Source organism: Ascaphus truei, chromosome 18 (assembly GCF_040206685.1).
Source record: "Ascaphus truei isolate aAscTru1 chromosome 18, aAscTru1.hap1, whole genome shotgun sequence".
Classification (NCBI taxonomy): Eukaryota; Metazoa; Chordata; class Amphibia; order Anura; family Ascaphidae; genus Ascaphus; species Ascaphus truei.
Genome location: NC_134500.1, coordinates 19020214 through 19041882, shown reverse-complemented (window position 1 = coordinate 19041882; position 21669 = coordinate 19020214). Strand labels below are relative to the sequence as shown.

The 21669-nt window shown below is 42.6% G+C and overlaps 1 protein-coding gene across 13 annotated transcripts in view; it reads right to left on the bottom strand.

Annotated features, from left to right (window-relative positions):
• The window catches only part of TCF12 (transcription factor 12), a 218449-nt gene that overhangs the window by 51483 nt on the left and 145297 nt on the right, over nt 1–21669 (bottom strand). The window contains exon 1 of one of the 13 annotated variants that reach the window (XM_075575783.1): nt 6075–6335. The exons of the other annotated variants lie outside the window; for them this stretch is intronic. Within the exon in view, the coding sequence (XP_075431898.1) occupies nt 6075–6143 (69 nt within the window). The 5' untranslated portion in view covers nt 6144–6335. Of the gene's footprint in view, nt 1–6074; nt 6336–21669 lie in introns of those variants that run through there. 13 annotated transcript variants of the gene reach the window in all.

The window sequence follows — 21669 nt, the reverse complement described above, 5'->3', positions numbered from 1 at the left end:
TAAGAGTTTACATTTTGCTGCTTTAATTACGAGTCACTGACAAAACAAATAATCAAACTGATGGATCAATGTTTCCGTCTCAATGATTTGGAAAGCCATAGCTGTGAGCAATCTATTTTTAAGACTATGCAGTAAACGGAGCTAGCCATTATTGATCATTAACCACCATTTAGTTGAACGATCGCCAACAATCAATAACGGGTATCGCGCATTAAAAAACAGACCCGTTTTAATCAATTCTGGTTTGTTCTATAATTACTACACATTATAGCTCTGTTTTTTATTGATTAAGTCAGATTAACAAATCCCACATAGTTTATGAATAGAACGTCTGTTTCCAACAGCTAAGTGTATTGGATGCAGAGTCTGGATATATTTCAAATGTAAAGTGATTTGGGTGTTTTACACAGAAGTTTGTACACCTGCTTCTCAACCTTCACAGAAACCAGAACTAGATAACAATTACTCTAACTTAAATGTTCAATTCGGTGCCTAAAAAATGTGCACAGGTGGCTATGGAAGAAACCTAAAAAATAGCACCAAGGATACAAACTGTATCTACAGTATGTAACAAAAATATATTAGTATTTATTAATGCTGCTGTTTCACATGGCAATTAGTAAAGGGGACATGTAAATGTAACTGGCTTTAAGTAAGCATGTCATTCTTAGGCTACGCTCATAGTGCCGGCGACGCGACAGTCAGGCGACGGTCGCTGGAAAATCAAATAGAGATGACTTCCAGCGATCAAGCCGTCACGTCGCGCTTACTATAAGCGCACGCGGCAGCGGCAAGGCATTTGTTTTGCTGCACCGTATAAGCGCAGCCTTACTCTGCGGTGTGACTTAGTACTGCCGTTTCAGCAATAAGAGGGGTAACTATACAAGACAACGGGAAATAAAAAACGGGTAGTGATTCAGTGTTCATTGTGCAAGGTAAAGAATGGGTGTTTTTAAATGACATGCATTTTTTGTTCTTAGTTTTGGAGTTTGCACAGAGACTATATCACTGCAATATACATTGGCACTACTGCTATAAATGACCAAAGGTAAGGTCGAAGGTGAATAACGAAGGGGAGAAAACAACATTTATAAATATATACATTTGTCACATTAAATTATTGGCCAGATGCAGCCAATTTGCTGTGTTGTGTGATCTTTTACAAACCCACCATTTATCTTGGATTTGTTTTTTAGAACTGGAATGTGATTTCTAACGATTGAGAATCAAGAAGTAAATTGTTGGACAGTTGTTATTATTGCCTAATTCTTAGGCTGCAAACCCGCTGCGGCCGGCGGGGCGCACGGCCGCAAATCACCAGACCCTTGCCCGAGTGGTCCCTGCCCCGCTGCCTCCTTCCGACAGGGCTGACTACGTACTGTGACGCGTCAGCCGGCCGATACTGCAAGAATCTTGTGAATTTCGGCGTTGACGTGTCACGTGGTACGCGAGTCAGCCAATGGGGAGGAGGGGAGGGACGGAGCTAGGTGGGAGGCGTCTTGGGCGGGGAGCAGGGAAGGAGCTGCGTGTTATTAAAGTGTGTGTGTATATGTGTATGTGTGTATGTGTGTATATGTATGTGTGTGGGGGGGTGGACGGCACCACGATCAGAGCCCACCTCCCTCCCTCTCCGGGCCCCCTACAGACCGCATATCGTGGTCTGTGTCTGTCAGCGCCCCGCCTGTCTGCAGTGCGGGCGCGCTGACTGAGGGAGCGGGGCCTTAGCCTTATATAGCAACGGCTACTGTATGTAGTAGTCAGCAAGTCACAATCAGAATGGAATCGCTAATCAGATTTATTCAAACCTTGCATACAGACCTGCCCTTTAAAGATTTGTCTTGCCTCAGACCATTTTTCATTAGCAATACTGGATCTGTTCGGCCTTTCAAGAGAATGCAAATTTAATTTACACAGCAAGAGTAGCCGTTCCCTAATTCTTGAAAAGCTTAAAAGCTTAATAAAGCCAATGGTGCAGTCAAAATGTGGGCCATTTGCACATTCTGCCAACTAAAGAATACAACCCTAGGGAGAATTTGTTGTTAACCTTTTAAGAGCCATAGAACAATTTAAGAATATATTGCGTCTCTGGAACCCCTTAAAAATGCTGTGCGACTTCGCAGGACCCCAGTCCAGGTATTCTAGGATATATTTTTGTTGCTGTGGTAGTGCTTGGATTTTAAATAAACAAACACCTTTTTTTTGATCGGTTTATTTAAAAAACATTTTTTTAATATTTTTCCATGTGCAAAAATTAATACGGAACAATAAAGAAAATTGCAAAACAGTAGTACAATTCTGTGTTTGTATTTTTTGTCTTTTACCACACACCAAATAACAGATGCCAGTTGACATGGTAATGGGGGGCGGGTGGATGGTGGGGGGTTGGTGTGCTTGGAATGGGGGTTGCAGTATCTGGTTGCCTCACCCCCAAGTCCTCCGCCCATTGGCTGCCTGGTGCAGTACATTTCCCCTTTCCCCCCCAATAAAATCATTGGCAGCTAAATGCAATGTCTTCATTTTTCGGTCTTAACCGAAAAAACCCCAATGATTGATGGGTCGTGTCTGTTTCATCAGGTTTTTTTCGGTTAAAATCTGCATTCCTATTTATATATATGATGAAAGTTCCTGTTTTTACTTTTCTGAGGCATCATGTGTGTATACTGGAAGGAGGACAGTGCAGGAACTTTGGTTTATCACAAGGATATTACCATTTCGCTCCAAGCAAGATGGCAGCCAAACTCCTGCAGTACGAAAAGCATTGAAACATACACAAATAAGAAAATAAAGTGTTACAAGCGCAAACCGGAAGCAAATCAGCTCATGGCATGTTAACGCATCCCTTCCCTTCTCTACATCAGCAGCTTGTAAGGTTAGATACAGAGGATAATGTACAGTTATATATGGTCAGTGAGGCAGTTGATGTAGCGGAGTGAAACTTATATATAAAGACAACTGTGCTTTTAATCGTGCGTCCCCCTTAGTTATAATTCATTTTTAGTTGGCTAGATCAGGGGCGCGCAAACTTCTTGAGCTGCGGCCCCCTTCCTGGGAGTCGCAGCGTTCGCGTCCCCCGTCTCCCAATGGCTCGGCGTCAAATGACGTCGCATGTCATGTGACATAACGTCACCGCATCGCGCCATTTGTCGCGCGTTGCCATGGCGACGCATGACGTCACATGACGCCGCCAAAGACCCGGTTGGCAGCAGGTTAGTTACAGAGGTCTCATGCCACCCCAGCATTTAATTAAAATGCCGTGGGGAAGAGCGCGGGGCCTCTGTAACCGCCGCGCCCCCCCCATGAAATTCTCCCACCCCCCCGGGAGGCGCGCCCCCCAGTTTGCGCACCGCTGGGCTAGATAACACTGGCATGTCCAATGTAAGTAGCTTCAACGAACCTCTAACAAGAACAATCTGTGTTCACAACTTCTTTGGGTAAATACAGAAGCTCCCTCCGTTTCACTACTCCCATTATTGAACATTATATAGACCAACTTTTCCTATATATACACAATCCAATATAAAAATCCACTTTCACAATGTCACAGAATATATATCTATATATATATATATATCTATATCTACCTGCTGATAATAAGCAACATAGTTCAGATCACCAAACACAGAGGAGCACAGCCCAAGCCATACTACACCCCGGCTATAATTAAAACCAACATTGGTTATTTCTGCCACATTTCCTCATTCTGAAGAAATGAAACCTGATTTCATATCATCTGCTTCTATATTAACCTGGCCACTTTATTGTGAAAGGGCTTCAGTCGGGGGTCATTGCACCAATATAATCCTCATTACAAAAGGCCCAGTAACGTCTGAGAAATCAGTTTGTGATTAATAATGACTTTATTTCATATAGCGCACTTTCCTCCCAATGGGACTGAAAGCGCGTCACAATTCCAGTATAGTGCTCGGTACGCAGCACATAAATTTGTTACAGATACAGCCCCTGCCCAGATGAACTTACAATCTATGATTTTAGTGCCTGACAGAGATAAAGTGAGCTGACACTGGGAATTGAACCAGCCTCAAACTCAGTGTCTTTACTCACTGAGCCACTCCTACAGCCAGGAACTGGACCCCCCCCCCCCCCATCATACCTGCTGAATGTATTACAATGTCATAGAAATGTGTAATGTCAATGACTGTGTATACAGTGAAGTTAAATGTTACTTTATTTGCATTTTAACACTGATTTTTAGATTGTAAGCTCCTGGGGGCAGGGACCTCCTCCTTATTGCCTCACTTTGTCTTCACATACGCACTTTTGTCATACAAGGTTATTATCCCTGCCTCCGACATTGTACAACGCTATGGAATATGTTGGCACCATACCAATAAAAGGTAATAATCATCTTTAACTGGGATACAGCTGGATATGGGTAGGGTACATTAGCTATCATTTGTTTACCAACCACCAAGGCTCATAAATGTCACCTCTGACCTATAGCAGACACGTCATGCTTTGAATTTCCAGCCCCATCCCCTCCCCCCCATAATAGCCTGGAAATACTTAATAAGATCAAAGCTTTTCCCTTGCCGCACAACAAAGAGAAAGAACATGTTCGAAACTTCCAATGCGTCCCATTTGTACAGTTAATTTCCTTGTACGTTCCCCACGTATAAACTTCAAACACTGTATGTTTTTACTTTCAACAAAGAAATATGTTTTCGACAAACACAAACATGGAATTTCCGTGGCTTTGTGTATTTCTCCCATCAGTTAATCCATGCACGCCATTCAAATATAAGGAAAGCTACACAAGGCAATACTGTAATTATGTTGATTCATAAAACAGGGCTAAAAAGAACTAAAGGAGAGACCTGCCAGGTCTCAAAAGCACTCACTAAATGCAAGGGAAATGTTGGTTTATAAACCTAGAACTGCCTAAATCTCTCTACGACCAGCACGGCTCCTAGAATCCTGCACTGAAACATACTACTAGTTCCTTGTGTAATATAAATCTGATTTCTAGAAGCAAATGCGCTATTTACTTGTTCATTTAAAAAAAAATGCTTGGTTCTGTAGAGCGCCTTTTCTTATCACTACATATTGTTTTACATGATTACAAATATGTTTATTTACATTATAATAGGCTTATAGCATAAAGTTTGTGTTCCAACTTTGTTGAGGTCTTAATTTCTGGTTGGGTTTATAAACCTTCTTCAAAAATTATCCTTAAAGATGAACATTTCTAGTGCTTCCTTTACACACGGTTCTGCCAAAACTGGAAAAAGAAACACACTAATCAATAAGTCTTCAGTTAAAAGACTACTGCTTAGCTCTTCTGCAGGCGCATATAGTCTGCAAGCATTAAAGCATTTAAGACAGTGAATTAGTGTAGCTTGCCTACAGGGTCACAATGCTGATTTGATTGGAAGCAGATGGAATAACAGTACATACAGTCGCTGAACCTCAAAGTCTAAACAGGAAACCCGAATATCAGTGGCTGGCAGTGTCCCTGATCATTCCCAGAAATTCAAAGTTGGGACTTTGTTATTTTATTCTCTCCCCAAAATAGCATTTGCACTAACCTATTTCTCTTCAAACTTCCAATTTATACATACATCTTTACAAATTCTACTTTCAAATGCCCAGGACATACTTGAAAACGAGAGGTAACTCTCAATGCATTACTTCCTGGTTAAACATTTTTATAAATAAATAAAATAAAAAGTTGAAATAACAACCTCTTCCAAAGGAACAAATAAAGACATTATTTATTACCAAAAGGTATGTTTTCAACGACACTAAGGTAATATATTTCAGACAAACTTCCAGGCAATTCCCTTTTTTTTTTTTTTTGACAGCTCTCAAGAACTTCAATACAATGTACATTTATTTAAAATCATCCCCGAAACAAAAAAAAACGATAGCATTTCATATTTAACCCCTTAAAGTTTCTGCAGCACAAAATATTAGCAGTAAGAAGCAGCATGTACAATGTGCACAAACTTTCCATGAGCTGATAAATAAATGCCTTAGGGAAGTCACACACAGAAGAGGAAGGCTGAGTTCTGAGCCCAAGACACACAGTTAAAGTGAACAAAAGCTAATCTCACCGTTTTCCCATTGTAGTAATACATCAAAGAATTGCTGCCCACCCCAGGCACAGGGTACGCACAATACATGTTGATTGCACAAATGGTATAGGCTGCACTGCTTCAATCCCAGGCAAACATCCACCCGATCAAACAGTCATTCCACCAGCACTATGTCTACACTGTCCACACATGGATCTACTCAGAAGAAACTTATGCAAAACAGGGCAGCACCCTCCCACACAGAGGGAAAGTGGGAGGGCAGAGACATACAGTCATCTCTTTCAACCTGCACACACCCTGATTTTTGCACTGGTAATAATGCCTCCACGTAACATCTTTGTGTGTACAATGTGACACAAATGGAAACACTGCTTTACAGCAACAAAGCTGCAAGGACTAGATCTGACTTCCTAACCAGTACCAACTTTGTGCACAAAAATAGGAGGGGTGTGGGGGGTGTGGGGGGGGGTGTGGGGGGGGGGTGTGGGGGGGGGGGGTGTGTGGGGGGAGTGGGGGGGGGTGTGGGGGGGGGGGGTGTGGGGGGGGGGTGGGGGGAGTGGGGGGGGGGGGTGGGGGGGGAGTGGGGGGGGGGGTGGGGGGGGAGTGGGGGGGGGTGGGGGGGGAGGGGTGTGGGGGGGGGGTGTGGGGGGAGTGGGGGGAGTGGGGGGGGGTGGGGGGAGTGGGGGGGGGTGGGGGAGTGGGGGGGGGGGGGTGGGGGGAGTGGGGGGGGGTGTGGGGGGAGTGGGGGGGGGGGTGTGGGGGGAGTGGGGGGGGGGGTGTGGGGGGAGTGGGGGGGGGGGGGTGTGGGGGGAGTGGGGGGGGGTGTGGGGGGAGTGGGGGGGGGTGTGGGGGTGTGGGGGGGGGTGTGGGGGGGGTGTGGGGGGAGTGGGGGGTGTGTGGGGGTGTGGGGGGAGTGGGGGTGTGGGAGGAGTGGGGGTGTGGGGGGAGTGGGGGTGTGGGGGTGAGCATGGTGGGAAAATCCTTGGCTTGTTAACAAACTAGCAGCGCTATACAAGAACATGCTATTATTATTATTGTTAATCTTCTGCTTTTGGTCTTTAATTAAATTAGAGCACTTGCAGGCAGCCGAGACGTAGCGTGATGCATCTCCTGCGACACCGCCATCTGGCAGGGTCTGACGTTGCTTCCAACATTTAATAACTCAATATACAGCAGTCATTGAAAAAAGAAAAAAAAAAGAGGAGAGAAGATCGCTATTAACCCTTTGGTTGCTACAGGGGCCTCCACGACATTGCTTGCTCAAGGATGCCACTGGAAGGAGTGGAACTTGGATCTTCCCTGACATGGAACGTTGGCTTCACAGGCACAGAGTTTAGTCCCGGTCATTAGGGTGGAGCTGATCTCTTCTCCAGCAATGGGCATATCACCCCCACCCCCCTTATGTAACACTGACAATATGTACAGTGCTGTACAATTTCACACACAATATGGGGCTCTTTCGATCAGCTGCACAGCAGCCAATCATAGCGCAATGTGCCAAATACTGCCATTGACTTTAATGTGGTAGATTTTTTTTGGGGGGGGGGGGGAGATTACTTTGGAGCTCATTGAATAAGCCCCAATGAATCCCTTGCCTGAAGAGTTTACACTCTAATTTTGATGCCTGAAAAACCGAGATGATGTGATCTGCCCAAGTTCACACGGAGCAGAGCATACACTGGGACTTGAACCAAGTTCACCTGCTTTAAAGGATCAGTACTCGCTACTTCTCTTTTGTATATTGTTTTTGTCAATGTAGCCACTTAACAGAGTTCCTTATGCTTTTTAATGTGACATCTTTGAATTGCGACATCATAAAAGGAAAATATCAGCCTCCAAAATCCTAGACTTTTGACTGAAATTAAGAAGGATGCCATTTTCGCCACAAAACTCAATGGGTGGAGCTTGAGTGGCAAAATAATTGTTTTCAAGCCTTTCTAATAAACATTGAAAAGAACAAAAAGAAGAACAGGATGTCGTATATGTAACCTCCCTCCCAAATGGTTACAAACAATACTGGTACATGCTGGACACCACCCTGGTTACTATTGGGATCCATAAGTCACGCAGTAGTATTTAAGGAGGAGGAACTGTTCTGGAAGGCCAGGTTCCTGGAGGTCGAGCGGAGCCTTGGGGAGCGTAGGTATGTTAATAAGGTGATAGCATAGACCATGCCGTCGATCATGTTGCAGATAGGGCCAGCACCCCTTAAGTAAGGAGCCCCTAAAGACGGAAAGAGAGTCCTGTACAGTTCATAAAAGGAATATGTCACGTTATAAAGGGTCTCAGAACAAAGAGATCCGTGTGCCTGCTGATCAGCTCTAACTGCGGGTCAGCGCTAAAGTTCCTCATCAGTCTGTGTGGAAGTGGCAGTTCCCAAATACAGACAGCAAGGTATTGGGTCAAGCACCATGAGACCTATCAGGATTTCCCGTAGGGGCCCCGAATCATCTGATCATTATCTAAAGGGCTCCGAAGAGACAAGGGGAGCCGGGTCCCACAACTACCCAAGCAACCAAGTCAAGAGTACAGGTAGTCCTCGCTATCCAACGTTTCGCTTTACAACTAATGGCATATGCAATGTTTTACAATGCAACCCTACGGGCCGCGTGATGCCTGAATGCGTTATCCAACACTCACCGCAACTGATAAACATGGGACTCACTTTACAACGGTTTCACCATCCAACGCTACTTCCAGAACGGATTCCGTTGGATAACCGAGGTCTGCCTGTACCTTCATCTAAGTGTTAAGAGTGGGCACAGATGGAAGAGAAGTGTTCGTGTACATGTTTGAGTTTGGGACACAAATAAATGACAGTTGTACTGCAAAAGCTCCTGGCGCCCATTATAATACAACCATGCTACCTCATCGCCCAGCCGCCCACCGAGTCACGGTAACACATGTGGAGCAGCCATATACACATCATACCGATGTAACCTCCCTAAGAAGCTGGGCAGGGAGGTTCACACATATATATGGAGAAATACTTCAAATTATATGTTGGTTTTATTTTATTATTTATCTGCTTCGTCAGTCTTCAGTCAATAGGTAGCAAAAATAAGGCGTAGCTGTTCAGAGTCCGTTAATAATTCAGAGAACTACAGTAAATATTTTGAAATAATGTACTTTCCTCCTTATCGTCCCAAAAATAATAATTGCTTGTTATGAACATTCCTGTGTGTTGTTGTTTTTTTTTCTAATCAATACATGTTTGCACTGCAATCATTTCTTCTGTCAAAAAATAAAAAAATCGCAATGGAAATATCGGAGCAACTAGTGAAACAATTAAAGTTCATGATTTATATGTAACTATTAAAAAGTGGCAATCTAAGCCCGCGAGTTTGTTTTTTTTTTACATTTACATTGGATGGATGCAGGGAGTTTCCGGATCTAATAAACCCCTTTAATTTCGGCTTCGGACACCCCCTGGAAATACTTGCCTCTCTAGTGGCTGCTCAGCCCGGCTAGCACGGATCATGCAACGGTGGCTTTTCAAAGCTCTGGCGCCCCTGAAGACCAATAGGTCCTATTGGCCTATGTGACGCGGGAGCTTTAAAAAGCAGAAGGATACCGGCATCTGTTAACGGAGGTATCTTTGGAAGCAGGGGGTCCCCGGAGCTGAAATGAATGGGGTTCACCTCCAGATACCCCAAGCTTCAATCCTTTCTTTAAAAAAACAAAACAAAAACACACTGGCTTGGATTGCTCCTTTAGAAAAACAAAGCGGCCCTATTTTCAATTTCATTCGTATTTCATTTTTCAAGATTATATCTCAATTAAAGCAACAGTTCAAGCTGCCATTTGAAGGGGGAAAAAAACGATCGGCGAAGATTTGGCTCGGGGGTTCACTAAATTGCTGTCAGTGCAGCAGAAGAGGAACCAAGATGCAAAGATCTGTTGGGAATAGCAAGGGGATGTGACTTTGTAAATGGTTGCTATAGGAACAAAAAATGCTTGTTATAATTATAATAATAATTGTTTATTCTTGTAAAGCGCTGCCAGTTTTACGTAGCCCTATACAGAGACATTTTGCAGGCACAGGTCCCGGCCCCGGCCCCGTAGAGCTTACAATCTATGTTTTTGGTGCCTGAGGCACAGGGAGATAAGGGTGACATGCCCAAGGTCACAAGGAGCTGACAAACTCCGTGCCAGAGTCAGCGTCTTTACTCACTGAGCCGCTACTTCAGCCCTTTACATTATAATAAATTTTAAAAAAAAATGCTTGAAGTATTTTCTCATAGTACAGAACTGATTACCAAAAAAACCCAAAAAAAACATGTAGGATATTGCTTGGTCTGCCACTTTAAAACCTTTTGAAAACTCTTACTTCCGCCTCTTCCTTCATTTTGGAAAGAAGTCTACTGCCTGTAGATGTGTGGTCCATTATCAGATATCGATGCCAACACCTAGATCCATTTAAACACTACCTGTGTAACGTGACCTCCGGGCGAAGTTTCAAAAACAGGGCGTGGAACCATTAAAATAAAAACATGCACACCTTTTATAAATATACACCTTTGGCAGGCGGTGCCACAAACAGAGCCAAGAAACAGACTTGGGGAATCCTATATATAATATATGTAACCGAGAGTTTGGGTCTTTACAGGCCTCACAAAATGTTGACGTTATCTTAAGAAACTAGACTTTAAAGCATAAGTCTCCCCCACCCCCCCCACCCCCTTTTAAAAATGTATTTATTAAGTATATAAGCCTGGGAGGGGATTCCTGGAGCCGGCTGATGGTCGACAGTTCCGGGGGTGTTGGAGTTTTTTGTGTGTCATTGTGCGACGTTGTGATGTTGTGATGTCTCCTGCTGATGTTGCACCTTTCTATTGGCCATGGCAATGAGCCGGACTCCAAAGGCCATATTGTATCTAGCCTGGCAATAGATGTTAAATAAACTTCTGCCCATGTGTCTTATCAAGACAACTGCTTTTTGGATTATATTCAAGATTGTGGTCAAATACTAATTTATTTGGTAAAGCTCCATAGGAGAGAAACGCGTCAGAGAACTGTGTTCTTTTTTTGTTTGTTAGTCGTTTGGCTACCATGCCTAATAAAATTGATTGGAGTTTAAATCGCCTCCAGCCAGCCTTTTTTCCTGCTTGTACTAATTTATTAAAGCAAGAGGCATCATTTTGTAAGCTGTACAAAATAGTCATTAATAAATGATGAGATATGATGACTTGAACATCATAGCTCAGCCAGCGGTTGAAATACCCCAACGATTGTAGGAATGATACCTGTCCGAAATATACTGTTCCATTTCTGTGCTCATTGTTTAGATCAGGCGGGCCAGGAGATTTTTCTGGGGGGGGGGGTGGCGGTTGCAGACGCCCCGCGCTCTTCCCCCTGGCATTAAAATGAAACGTCGTCTTCCAGGTAGGGGGAGCGCTGGTGTGTATCGTGATGATATATATGAAAAAAATAAAGAATACAAATAATGGTGTAGCCAGTAATAAAGTGTAATCCTATCTACAAATGAATGTGTTGGTCTCACTCACAGATTTCTTCCATTAAAAATGGTGTATCAGAGATCCATCTCTCTCTGATGGGAACCCTTGAAAAGACATATGTAGAAGCACATGCACACCGCTGGTAGGTACTGGAGGGGGGTACTTATCTGCCGGTGCGCTGTATCCAGGGAGGTCCAGACATCCCAGAGGTACTTGAGCAAAGGAATGGAAGCAGGCACACGGTCTTTCTAAAGGTGCAGTTTATTGGCACATAAACTGCACCTTTAGAAAGACCGTGTGCCTGCTTCCATTCCTTTGCTTAACCCTTGAAAAGACCCTCTGGAGTATATGTCTGCAAGGTTACTTCAGTTTATTCTTCTCCCGAGAAATAAGAGCGCTCGCAGTGGTGTTGTATGGTAACATGGTCGACATACAACTTTTTGGACCAGTGGACGGTCCATTTTAAGGGCGTAGAGCTGCTATTTTCCTATACTTTACTCTATATCACGTATTGTTTCTTTTCACCAATTGTGGTGAAGGTTTTATAGTCACATTATTAGATTTTGAGGTAATTAATGTTGTAGCAAATACAATGTATTTTGGATGGTACACAATTGCTTTATTGGTTCACCTGACACAGTTTTACAACATCCATATAGAAGCAACCAGTTCCATTTTTTTATTTTCTCGTATTAAAATTAAATGCCGGGGGATTGCGTTAGGCCTCTGCAAATCTCAATTTACAGAGATTCAGACAACTGTGTAATGCGTCGACAAAGCCGGGTCATGTGACGTGGCAAACGGCATCGCGGGTCACGTGAAGTCACATGACCTTGCAGCTTCATTTGACGCAGCTCCAAGGTAGGGGGGGGGGAAGGGCGCCAGAACCAAGGCAGGCAAGACAGGGGGGCGCAGCAGCAAAAGTTTGCGCTCCCCTGGTCTAGATTATACCCGTGTTATATTGAACCATTCTTCACTACATCGTTACTGCGGCATTACTACATTTAACCTCTGGAGCACCTTTAAGACTAAACACTAAGAAGATTATTTTTATTTATTTATTTTGTTACCATTAGGAAAATTATATGTTGTTTATTTGTACTACACACATTTAAGATCAAGGTATTTAAAAAAAAAATCTGGTTGAAAACGCATATTTCAACTTTTTGTAGTTGATTTTGGTTGTAAAAGAACTGCTCGTCTTACAAACAGGGATTTGCTTAGGCGATTAGCTTCATATACTCCGTTGTTGCCATTTCCAGACATATACACAGAAATAGAATTATTTCACCATGCGCATATTGTTTTAAAGAGTTCAAAAACTCTGCATCAATACAAAAGGCCGAGCAGCAGCTGCTAAATTACATCACCGTACACAAGACTGCTACTGAATGACCTGGAGCTGCTACTGAATGACCTGGAGCGTTCTCCTTCCCCCAGGGGCCACAGAAGCTGGTTTCAGTCCTCAGGGGACAGGATAAGAAGCTTTGAGTTCTACTTAATAATGACTGGTCTATTCCTCCTTTACTAATGTGTTGTCTCTTCCTAGTCAGGAGCTGTTAAAGATGTTTAAATGTTGTGGGCATGAGCAGGTAACCTTGGCAGTGTTGGAGAGGCGATCTATATGCAAAAAGAATTGCTAAGCAGTCAAGGTGTTTGTAGCTCACCTCTGAACATCATATCGGGCGTTTTCCTACTCAGACTCCAAGTACTTACTTTACAGGCATACCCTTTGTTGTTTTCCCGAGTCTAGATTTATTGGGGAAACAAAGTCCTTTTCAGTGGAATACAACCTTCAAAAGTGTGTGTCAGTATGGGTCAAGTTTGACATTTGTTTGGAGAGTCAAAATTGTAGGGTTAATAAGTAATACAGGCATACCCCGGTTTAAGGACACTCACTTTAAGTACACTCGTGAGTAAGGACATATCGCCCGGTAGGCAAACGGCAGCTCGAGCATGCGCCTGTCAGCACGTCCTGAACAGCAATACCGGCTCCCTACCTGTACCGAAGCTGTGCGCAAGTGGGGAGACTATAGAGCCTGTTACACATGCCTTATTTACATCAGTTATGCACGTATATGACGATTGCAATACATTACATGCATCGACAAGTGAAAAAAAGGTAGTGCTTCACTTTAAGTACGTTTTCGCTTTACATACATGCTCTGGACCCATTGCGTACGTTAATGCGGGGCATGCCTGTACTATATTTATGAAATAACCAAACTGTATTCAGTACAGGTCTTGTGCATGGTGGCCTTCATTGCATTAAACAAATATTTTCACATCTTCAGCCATCTTTCAGTAAGAAAACCAAAAATGTTGCCACCACAATCAACTTTTAAGGTACAAAACTTCATGCTATTACTAAAATGTACATAGAAAAAAGAAAAAAAAAACTTCAGCTGCATAATATTCACACATACTGTATATAGAAGGTGCATAATATTCACACATACTGTATATAGAAGGTGCATAATATTCACACATACTGTATATAGAAGGTGCATAATATTCACACATACTGTATATAGAAGGTGCATAATATTCACACATACTGTATATAGAAGGTGCATAATATTCACACATACTGTATATAGAAGGTGCATAATATTCACACATACTGTATATAGAAAGTGCATAATATTCACACATACTGTATATAGAAGGTGCATAATATTCACACATACTGTATATAGAAGGTGCATAATATTCACACATACTGTATATAGAAAGTGCATAATATTCACACATACTGTATATAGAAGGTGCATAATATTCACACATACTGTATATAGAAGGTGCATAATATTCACACATACTGTATATAGAAAGTGCATAATATTCACACATACTGTATATAGAAGGTGCATAATATTCACACATACTGTATATAGAAGGTGCATAATATTCACACATACTGTATATAGAAGGTGCATAATATTCACACATACTGTATATAGAAAGTGCATAATATTCACACATACTGTATATAGAAGGTGCATAATATTCACACATACTGTATATAGAAGGTGCATAATATTCACACATACTGTATATAGAAGCTGCATAATATTCACACATACTGTATATAGAAAGTGCATAATATTCACACATACTGTATATAGAAGCTGCATAATATTCACACATACTGTATATAGAAGGTGCATAATATTCACACATACTGTATATAGAAGGTGCATAATATTCACACATACTGTATATAGAAAGTGCATAATATTCACACATACTGTATATAGAAGGTGCATAATATTCACACATACTGTATATAGAAGGTGCATAATATTCACACATACTGTATATAGAAGGTGCATAATATTCACACATACTGTATATAGAAGCTGCATAATATTCACACATACTGTATATAGAAAGTGCATAATATTCACACATACTGTATATAGAAGCTGCATAATATTCACACATACTGTATATAGAAGGTGCATAATATTCACACATACTGTATATAGAAGGTGCATAATATTGACACATACTGTATATAGAAGGTGCATAATATTCACACATACTGTATATAGAAAGTGCATAATATTCACACATACTGTATATAGAAGGTGCATAATATTCACACATACTGTATATAGAAGGTGCATAATATTCACACATACTGTATATAGAAGGTGCATAATATTCACACATACTGTATATAGAAGGTGCATAATATTCACACATACTGTATATAGAAGGTGCATAATATTCACACATACTGTATATAGAAGCTGCATAATATTCACACATACTGTATATAGAAGGTGCATAATATTCACACATACTGTATATAGAAGGTGCATAATATTCACACATACTGTATATAGAAGGTGCATAATATTCACACATACTGTATATAGAAGGTGCATAATATTCACACATACTGTATATAGAAGCTGCATAATATTCACACATACTGTATATAGAAGGTGCATAATATTCACACATACTGTATATAGAAGGTGCATAATATTCACACATACTGTATATAGAAGGTGCATAATATTCACACATACTGTATATAGAAGGTGCATAATATTCACACACACTGTATATAGAAGGTGCATAATATTCACACATACTGTATATAGAAGGTGCATTTCAAATACAAAAATAAATAAGAATTGATCAATCTTCCTCCACCGAGGGAAGGAACCATTTTGTCATCTGCAGTCAATACAATTGCTTCTTACAATTTTGATCCCCGAGATTCCATCCCAGGGGTGGCTGACTCCAGTTCTCAGGGCCCGCCAGCAGGTCAGGTTTTCAGGATATCTCTGCTTCATTACAGGTGGCTCAATCAGTCCCAGCTTCATTACAGGTGGCCCAGTCAGTCTTCGACTGAGCCACTTGTGCTGAAGCAGGGATATCCTGAAAACCTGACTGGTTGGTGGCCCTTGAAAACTGGACTTAGTCCCACCCACCCCCCCCCCCCCATTCTATCCCTTCTATAAAGTGATTTCTTCATTCCAAAGAAAAGGAAGATCTATTTAATCCTCAGCAGCTGCACACAATTTGTTGTTGTTTTATTTAATACTGGACTCAATATAAAACCAATTGTGTTTTCATTAGACACACCGCAACCCCATGTTTGTGGAGGGTGACATGACAAGGGTTAATCTCTTGAGCTGGCCTGACATAAGTCGGCTGGAAAGGAGGTTGACATTGTTAAACTTTATTTCAGACCCTGTGTTGTTAGCAAAGTAGCAGTGAACTGACCTGCATGCCCTAAGCCAAACTGTTTCCATTCACAACCCAACACTCAGCTAAACAAACTGTGTGTTTCTCTGAGCACAAACAGATTACATGGTCTGACGCACAGGGAACCAATGTCTAATTACAGAGGGAAAACGACATGTTAACTCGCTCACTTCCCTCGCTTCCAACTCCCCGAGAGCTTTAGAGACCCACAGCCAGTAGTGGGATTCAGAAATGTTAGCAACAGGTTCTCTCTCGACACATTTGTTTATTTTGGACAATAATCATCCGTGGAATAGCGCGAGCAATAATTGCGACCCTGGAACATGAATGGCAGCCGTACAGCCGAGGACCAATGATCTGTAAATACTGACATTTTTAACACAACCTGTGCTCTATAGTGTTATTTTCTGCACCCAAATAACTAAATATTAATAGGTGTCTCTGCTGATAGAGGGGTATATTTAGGAGCCCATGTTAGACATGTGTTAAGTTTCTCAGGTATACAACACCCCCCCCCCCCCACCCCCACCATCTCACATCACCCCCCACCCCCTCACATCTCCCCCAGATCTGCCCCTTACAGCTCCCCCGACCTCAAAGTACCAAGTGGGGCGGTGGGCAAAGGGCTGCCTCTCCCAGCATGCTCCGACATCGCACCTCCCAGCATCTTTCCCCTGCAAATCTTCTCAATATGGGCGCGTGGTGTCGCATGGCGCCGTGTTGCCATGACAATGCAACGCCAAGTCACGTTGTGATGTCACGTAGCGTCCAGTTGTCATAGCAACGGGTGTCACGTGGCATCCCTGTTGGCATGGCAACACGGCACCCTTTGATGCCGCGCAGCCATATTGAGAAGAGATGTAGGGGGAAAATGTCGGAAGATGCCGCCCGCACAGGTGAGAGAATTAAGCACCGGTTTGGTGAACTTGTGAAATTTTAGGAACAGGTTCGCACGAACCGGCTGAATCCCACCACTGCCCACAGCACATTAAAAAGCAACATACAAGATGTTTTATAGCACTGGCTTTTTTTGAAGTTCAAATTTTGGTTCCACTGAAAATTTAATTTTGCCATGTTAACCGGAGTATAACTTGTGAGCAAAGTCATATGTCTCAGACGGGTCGGGAATCCTGCCTTTCCCTATTAAATCTAAGCATACAATGGTTCCACTGCAACCATGGATTCTGAGTATTGACATGCAAATGAGCACTCACAGTATAACCTTTTGCTTCAAATCCATTTTAACATGGAACTCTGTAAACTTATTTTTGCCGCATTACACAGCTTTTGAGCACAGCCTGGGTTAAAGAAGTGCACAGCCAGCAACCCTACTGAGAGACAGCTATTTTGACCTTTTGGGTCAGTGTGAGGCTGGTTATACTGGCTTTGCAATGTGAAGCTGGATTAGGATTGAACCCACACATTATATAAATTATGGTGGGTAAAAAAAAGTGATAAAAACCCTCCACCATACAGCAAATAAAAATACTATCTGTGAGCACATTCACATATAAACAGGAATGCACATATACCTTTTGTAGTTCACCAACTTTCATAATCAATTGTACTGTGATGCAAGATATGGTGGCACTTTATAAATGAATTAGAATAATTTTGTATAGCCTTTTAGGGAGCGGGAGAGGGGCGGGTTGTGTCTCGATAACGTCAGTGGCCCATGCTGGCTCTCTATGCAAAAAAGGGGCAGCCCTCACCTTGAAACAGGCAGCATCCCACTGCCGAAACATCGGTTTTATGCCACATTGAATTAACTTTTGCTTAAGTCCGTGTGCCTGCCTCCTTTTTGCATATTGGCAATTTCTGGGACCCATGAAACTCCCTGGACACAGAGCACCGGCAGCCAAGTACCCCTAACTAACCTATTACTGAGTGCCTGCATTGCTTGTCGTGTCCATGCTGGTTCTCACCATCCACCATCATGCTGTGTGGCAATCAAACAAACCTTGCTGTGGATATGGACTCTCCTTTAGTTTCTGTAGTTGACTAAAGGTAGTCCTCGCTATCCAACGTTTCACTTTACAACGAATGGCATATCCAACGCTTTACAATGCAACCCTAAGGGCCGTTTTTTGACGCCTGAAAGCGTTATCTAACGCTCACCGCCACTGATTAACATGGGACTCACTTTACAACGGTTTCACTATCCAACGCTACTTCCAGAACGGGTTCCGTTGGATAACCGAGGACGGCCTGTACTAGGTTACTCCATCTCTAAGGAAAAGGACCATTATGGGGAGAAAGTGTATAGAAATAATTGATATGGGTAGTGGAGTAGCAGAGGGGATTTTAAGTCCTTAAACAGGAGCTGCCACAAACAAACACCGCTCTAAAGGGGTTTCCATAAAACGAAGGGTTAATGTGGCTTTTCAGAAAGCACATTGAATTGAAATTGCTCTCCAGAACTGCAATGAAAATCAATTGTCATGTAAGCTTACTGTCACTAAAGAGTATTAAATTCCCTCCTCACTAACCTCAGCCACAAAACCTCAAGCGCTCTGAGACTGAAATATTCATATAATCCTAAACTGCCATTGCCTGGGCCCATGGAACTCACTGTTTATCTCTAAATGAATAATCTATGATACATGTGTAGACAAGCCCACAAATGTGTGGAAGTATAGTGGATCCGCATTATTGTTGCCACTATGTTTAGCCTCTTCATTAAAAGGAACATGTAGTAACAGGAGAGGGAGTAGGGGGGTATGATACCTTTTTATTGGACCAACAAATAGTTGATATGTTACAAGCTTTCGAACCTCTAGGGGTCTTTCATCGGGTAACCGTGAGAGGTTTGAAAGCTGGTAACATATCAACTACTTATTAGTACAATAAAAGGCATCATACCACCTGCTCACTCTCCCTCCTTTGTTACTACATGGAAGAAAGCACCAACACGGCTCCCACCCTTCTTATCTTAAAAGGAGCAATTCAAACAATATCCTAAGTGTTTTTTTTAATAAATCGGTTCAATAGTATTATTATATACTTACTTTTTTTTTTTTATTATTCTTTTTATTCAACTTAATGCAATTGTTACTGAGTTTTAATATGCTGATCATCCCTTGATTTCTATCGAAGGTTAAAAACACTTTCCTGTTTGGGATCATTTGTTGCCAATGTTCCCAGCAGTTTCAGCTGCAAAACTGCAACAATAGATAATGTTACCTTAGTAATATAAGAATACATTGTAGCTGCTGCGTTACACCGAACGATTGATTTGAAACGGGAAGGCAGCAATTTAGTGAACCCCCGGGAAGCAGGATTTTGCTGATCGATCACAGGAGCACTAATCAATCCGCAGCTTAGGCAATTCGTTTTCAATAAAGGTAAATAAAGGCTGCAGATAATAAAACAAAAAAGTTTCTTTTTTTTTAAGCTGCTTGGTTTGCCGCTTTAAAAGGGAACATGTTATACAGTATGTATCTCTGAAAATGAAGATAATGCTCAATATGCTTCTTTAACAAAAGACTGACCCAATTAGACCTATTTCTATTTAATCTAAATCCTAAATTGATAGGTCAAATGAAAGGTGCAATATATTTGGACACTGCCCATTTTAAGCCTACGGACATGACCCAGGCATGCGAATTGCTTATATTTTTACCTAGGCAGATGGTAAAGTAATGAAGCAAAAGTCTTTTAAAGAGCATTATCATCAATTACTGTCAATATAATGGACCACTGGGTATCATGATCAAAATGGGATACAAGGAAAACTTTCACATTATAGGTCATGTACTGATATCTCATTAACGCCACACGTGTGATAAGAAGAGGTCATTGTGATATTTTTATCTTAAGCCTTATAGAATAGGTGTGTACATTGGATACAAGATTTATCCATTGATATATTTTTACTTCAAGAGGAATCTCACAGGGCAGCAACACATTTGGAAGTGAAAGGGTTGAATTCTAGAATACAATTAATTCCGATCAAGTTCTTTGTCCTTGTCGGGAATGGCAAAAGGAGATGTCACTTGTTTACAACTCCACAGCAATGAGAGATTAAGACTTCACGAAGATGACATCAGAATTGCATTTTTTTTTTTAGAAAGCCTTTATTCTAGAGGGACCAATGGATGGGAAAATTAAAACATTATGGTTTACGTGTCACATTCTGTGTAAGCACATCAAAACTAAAGACCTCACAGGGAGGCCTGGGAAAGACCCCGTCAGTTTTATTATAGCAATAAAATTTGCAAATGTAATGCCATTATGGCCAATTTCAATAACGTGCACTCGCACACAAAATTATATTCTACCTTTGCATGACCTGGAAGCAGATGGGACTGGCCATATGTTTATTTAGTGAAAAGAAGACCAAACACTATTTTTTTTTCAAACAGTACAGATATGTAAACATTCCCGGTTTTGGCCCAACATATATACATATATACACTGTATCTGCACAAATACATACACACGTGTGTGTGATATACACACACTGCTTTTTTTTTTTTAAGTGGGAAGCGGTGGAACGCAGCTCCTGTACCCTTTTTTTCATAGACCACATGATAAATGTTATAGCATTTTTGTCAGCCTAAAAATACACACATTTTTATATTGTTTTATAAAACAACTAGAGTGTTATGTATGTATGTATGTATGTATGTATGTATGTATGTATGTATGTATATTTATTTTGGGTGTTGATCAGGCCCGCCAACAGGGGGGTTCTGCCGTGAGTCAGGGGACCCGGCCACCCGGGACTCCTGCACGGCCTTGCCAGTTATATATTAAAAAAAAAGTCAGAAAAAAAAAAGACATGCCAGCGATCTCCGTGCGCATGCGCAGAGCCGAGGTCTGGGCGCACATGCGCAGGGAATCCAGCCTGCTGCCTGTGGGCCTTCTCCCCCCTGCTCCCAACGTGGGACGGAGGGGAAGCGCCGTGGCGAGGCCGCGCTCGCCAACCCAGCTCCCCCTGCGCCCGCCAACCCAGCTCCCCTGCGCAAGCATCCTGCCCCTGGCAGCAGCCACGGGGACCAGGGGCCGAGGGGGGAAATGCTCCCATGGAATTAGCTCGTCAGTCTTACCCCCCCACCCCCAGCCGCCTACCTCCCACGCTTCCAGCCCTCCCCCCGAGCCTACCTCCCGCCCTGGGCAGAAGCCGCGGGGATAGGGGTCAGGGGGGGGGGGGGGAAGCATCTGTCAAGCAAGGAAGCAGCACCCACCCGGTCAAGATCAGTCACCCACCCAGACAGTCACCCATCTACCCAGTCAGTCACCCACCCACGCACCGAGGCAGTCAGTCACCCACCCAGGCAGTCACCCACCCAGGCAGGCAGTCAGTCACCCATACTTAACCCCCCCAGCCCATACTTAACCTCCTCCCCCAGGCCCATTCGTGTGTATATGTATGTGTGCGTGTACATGCGTGCGTGTATATGTATGTGTGTATGTGCGTGCGT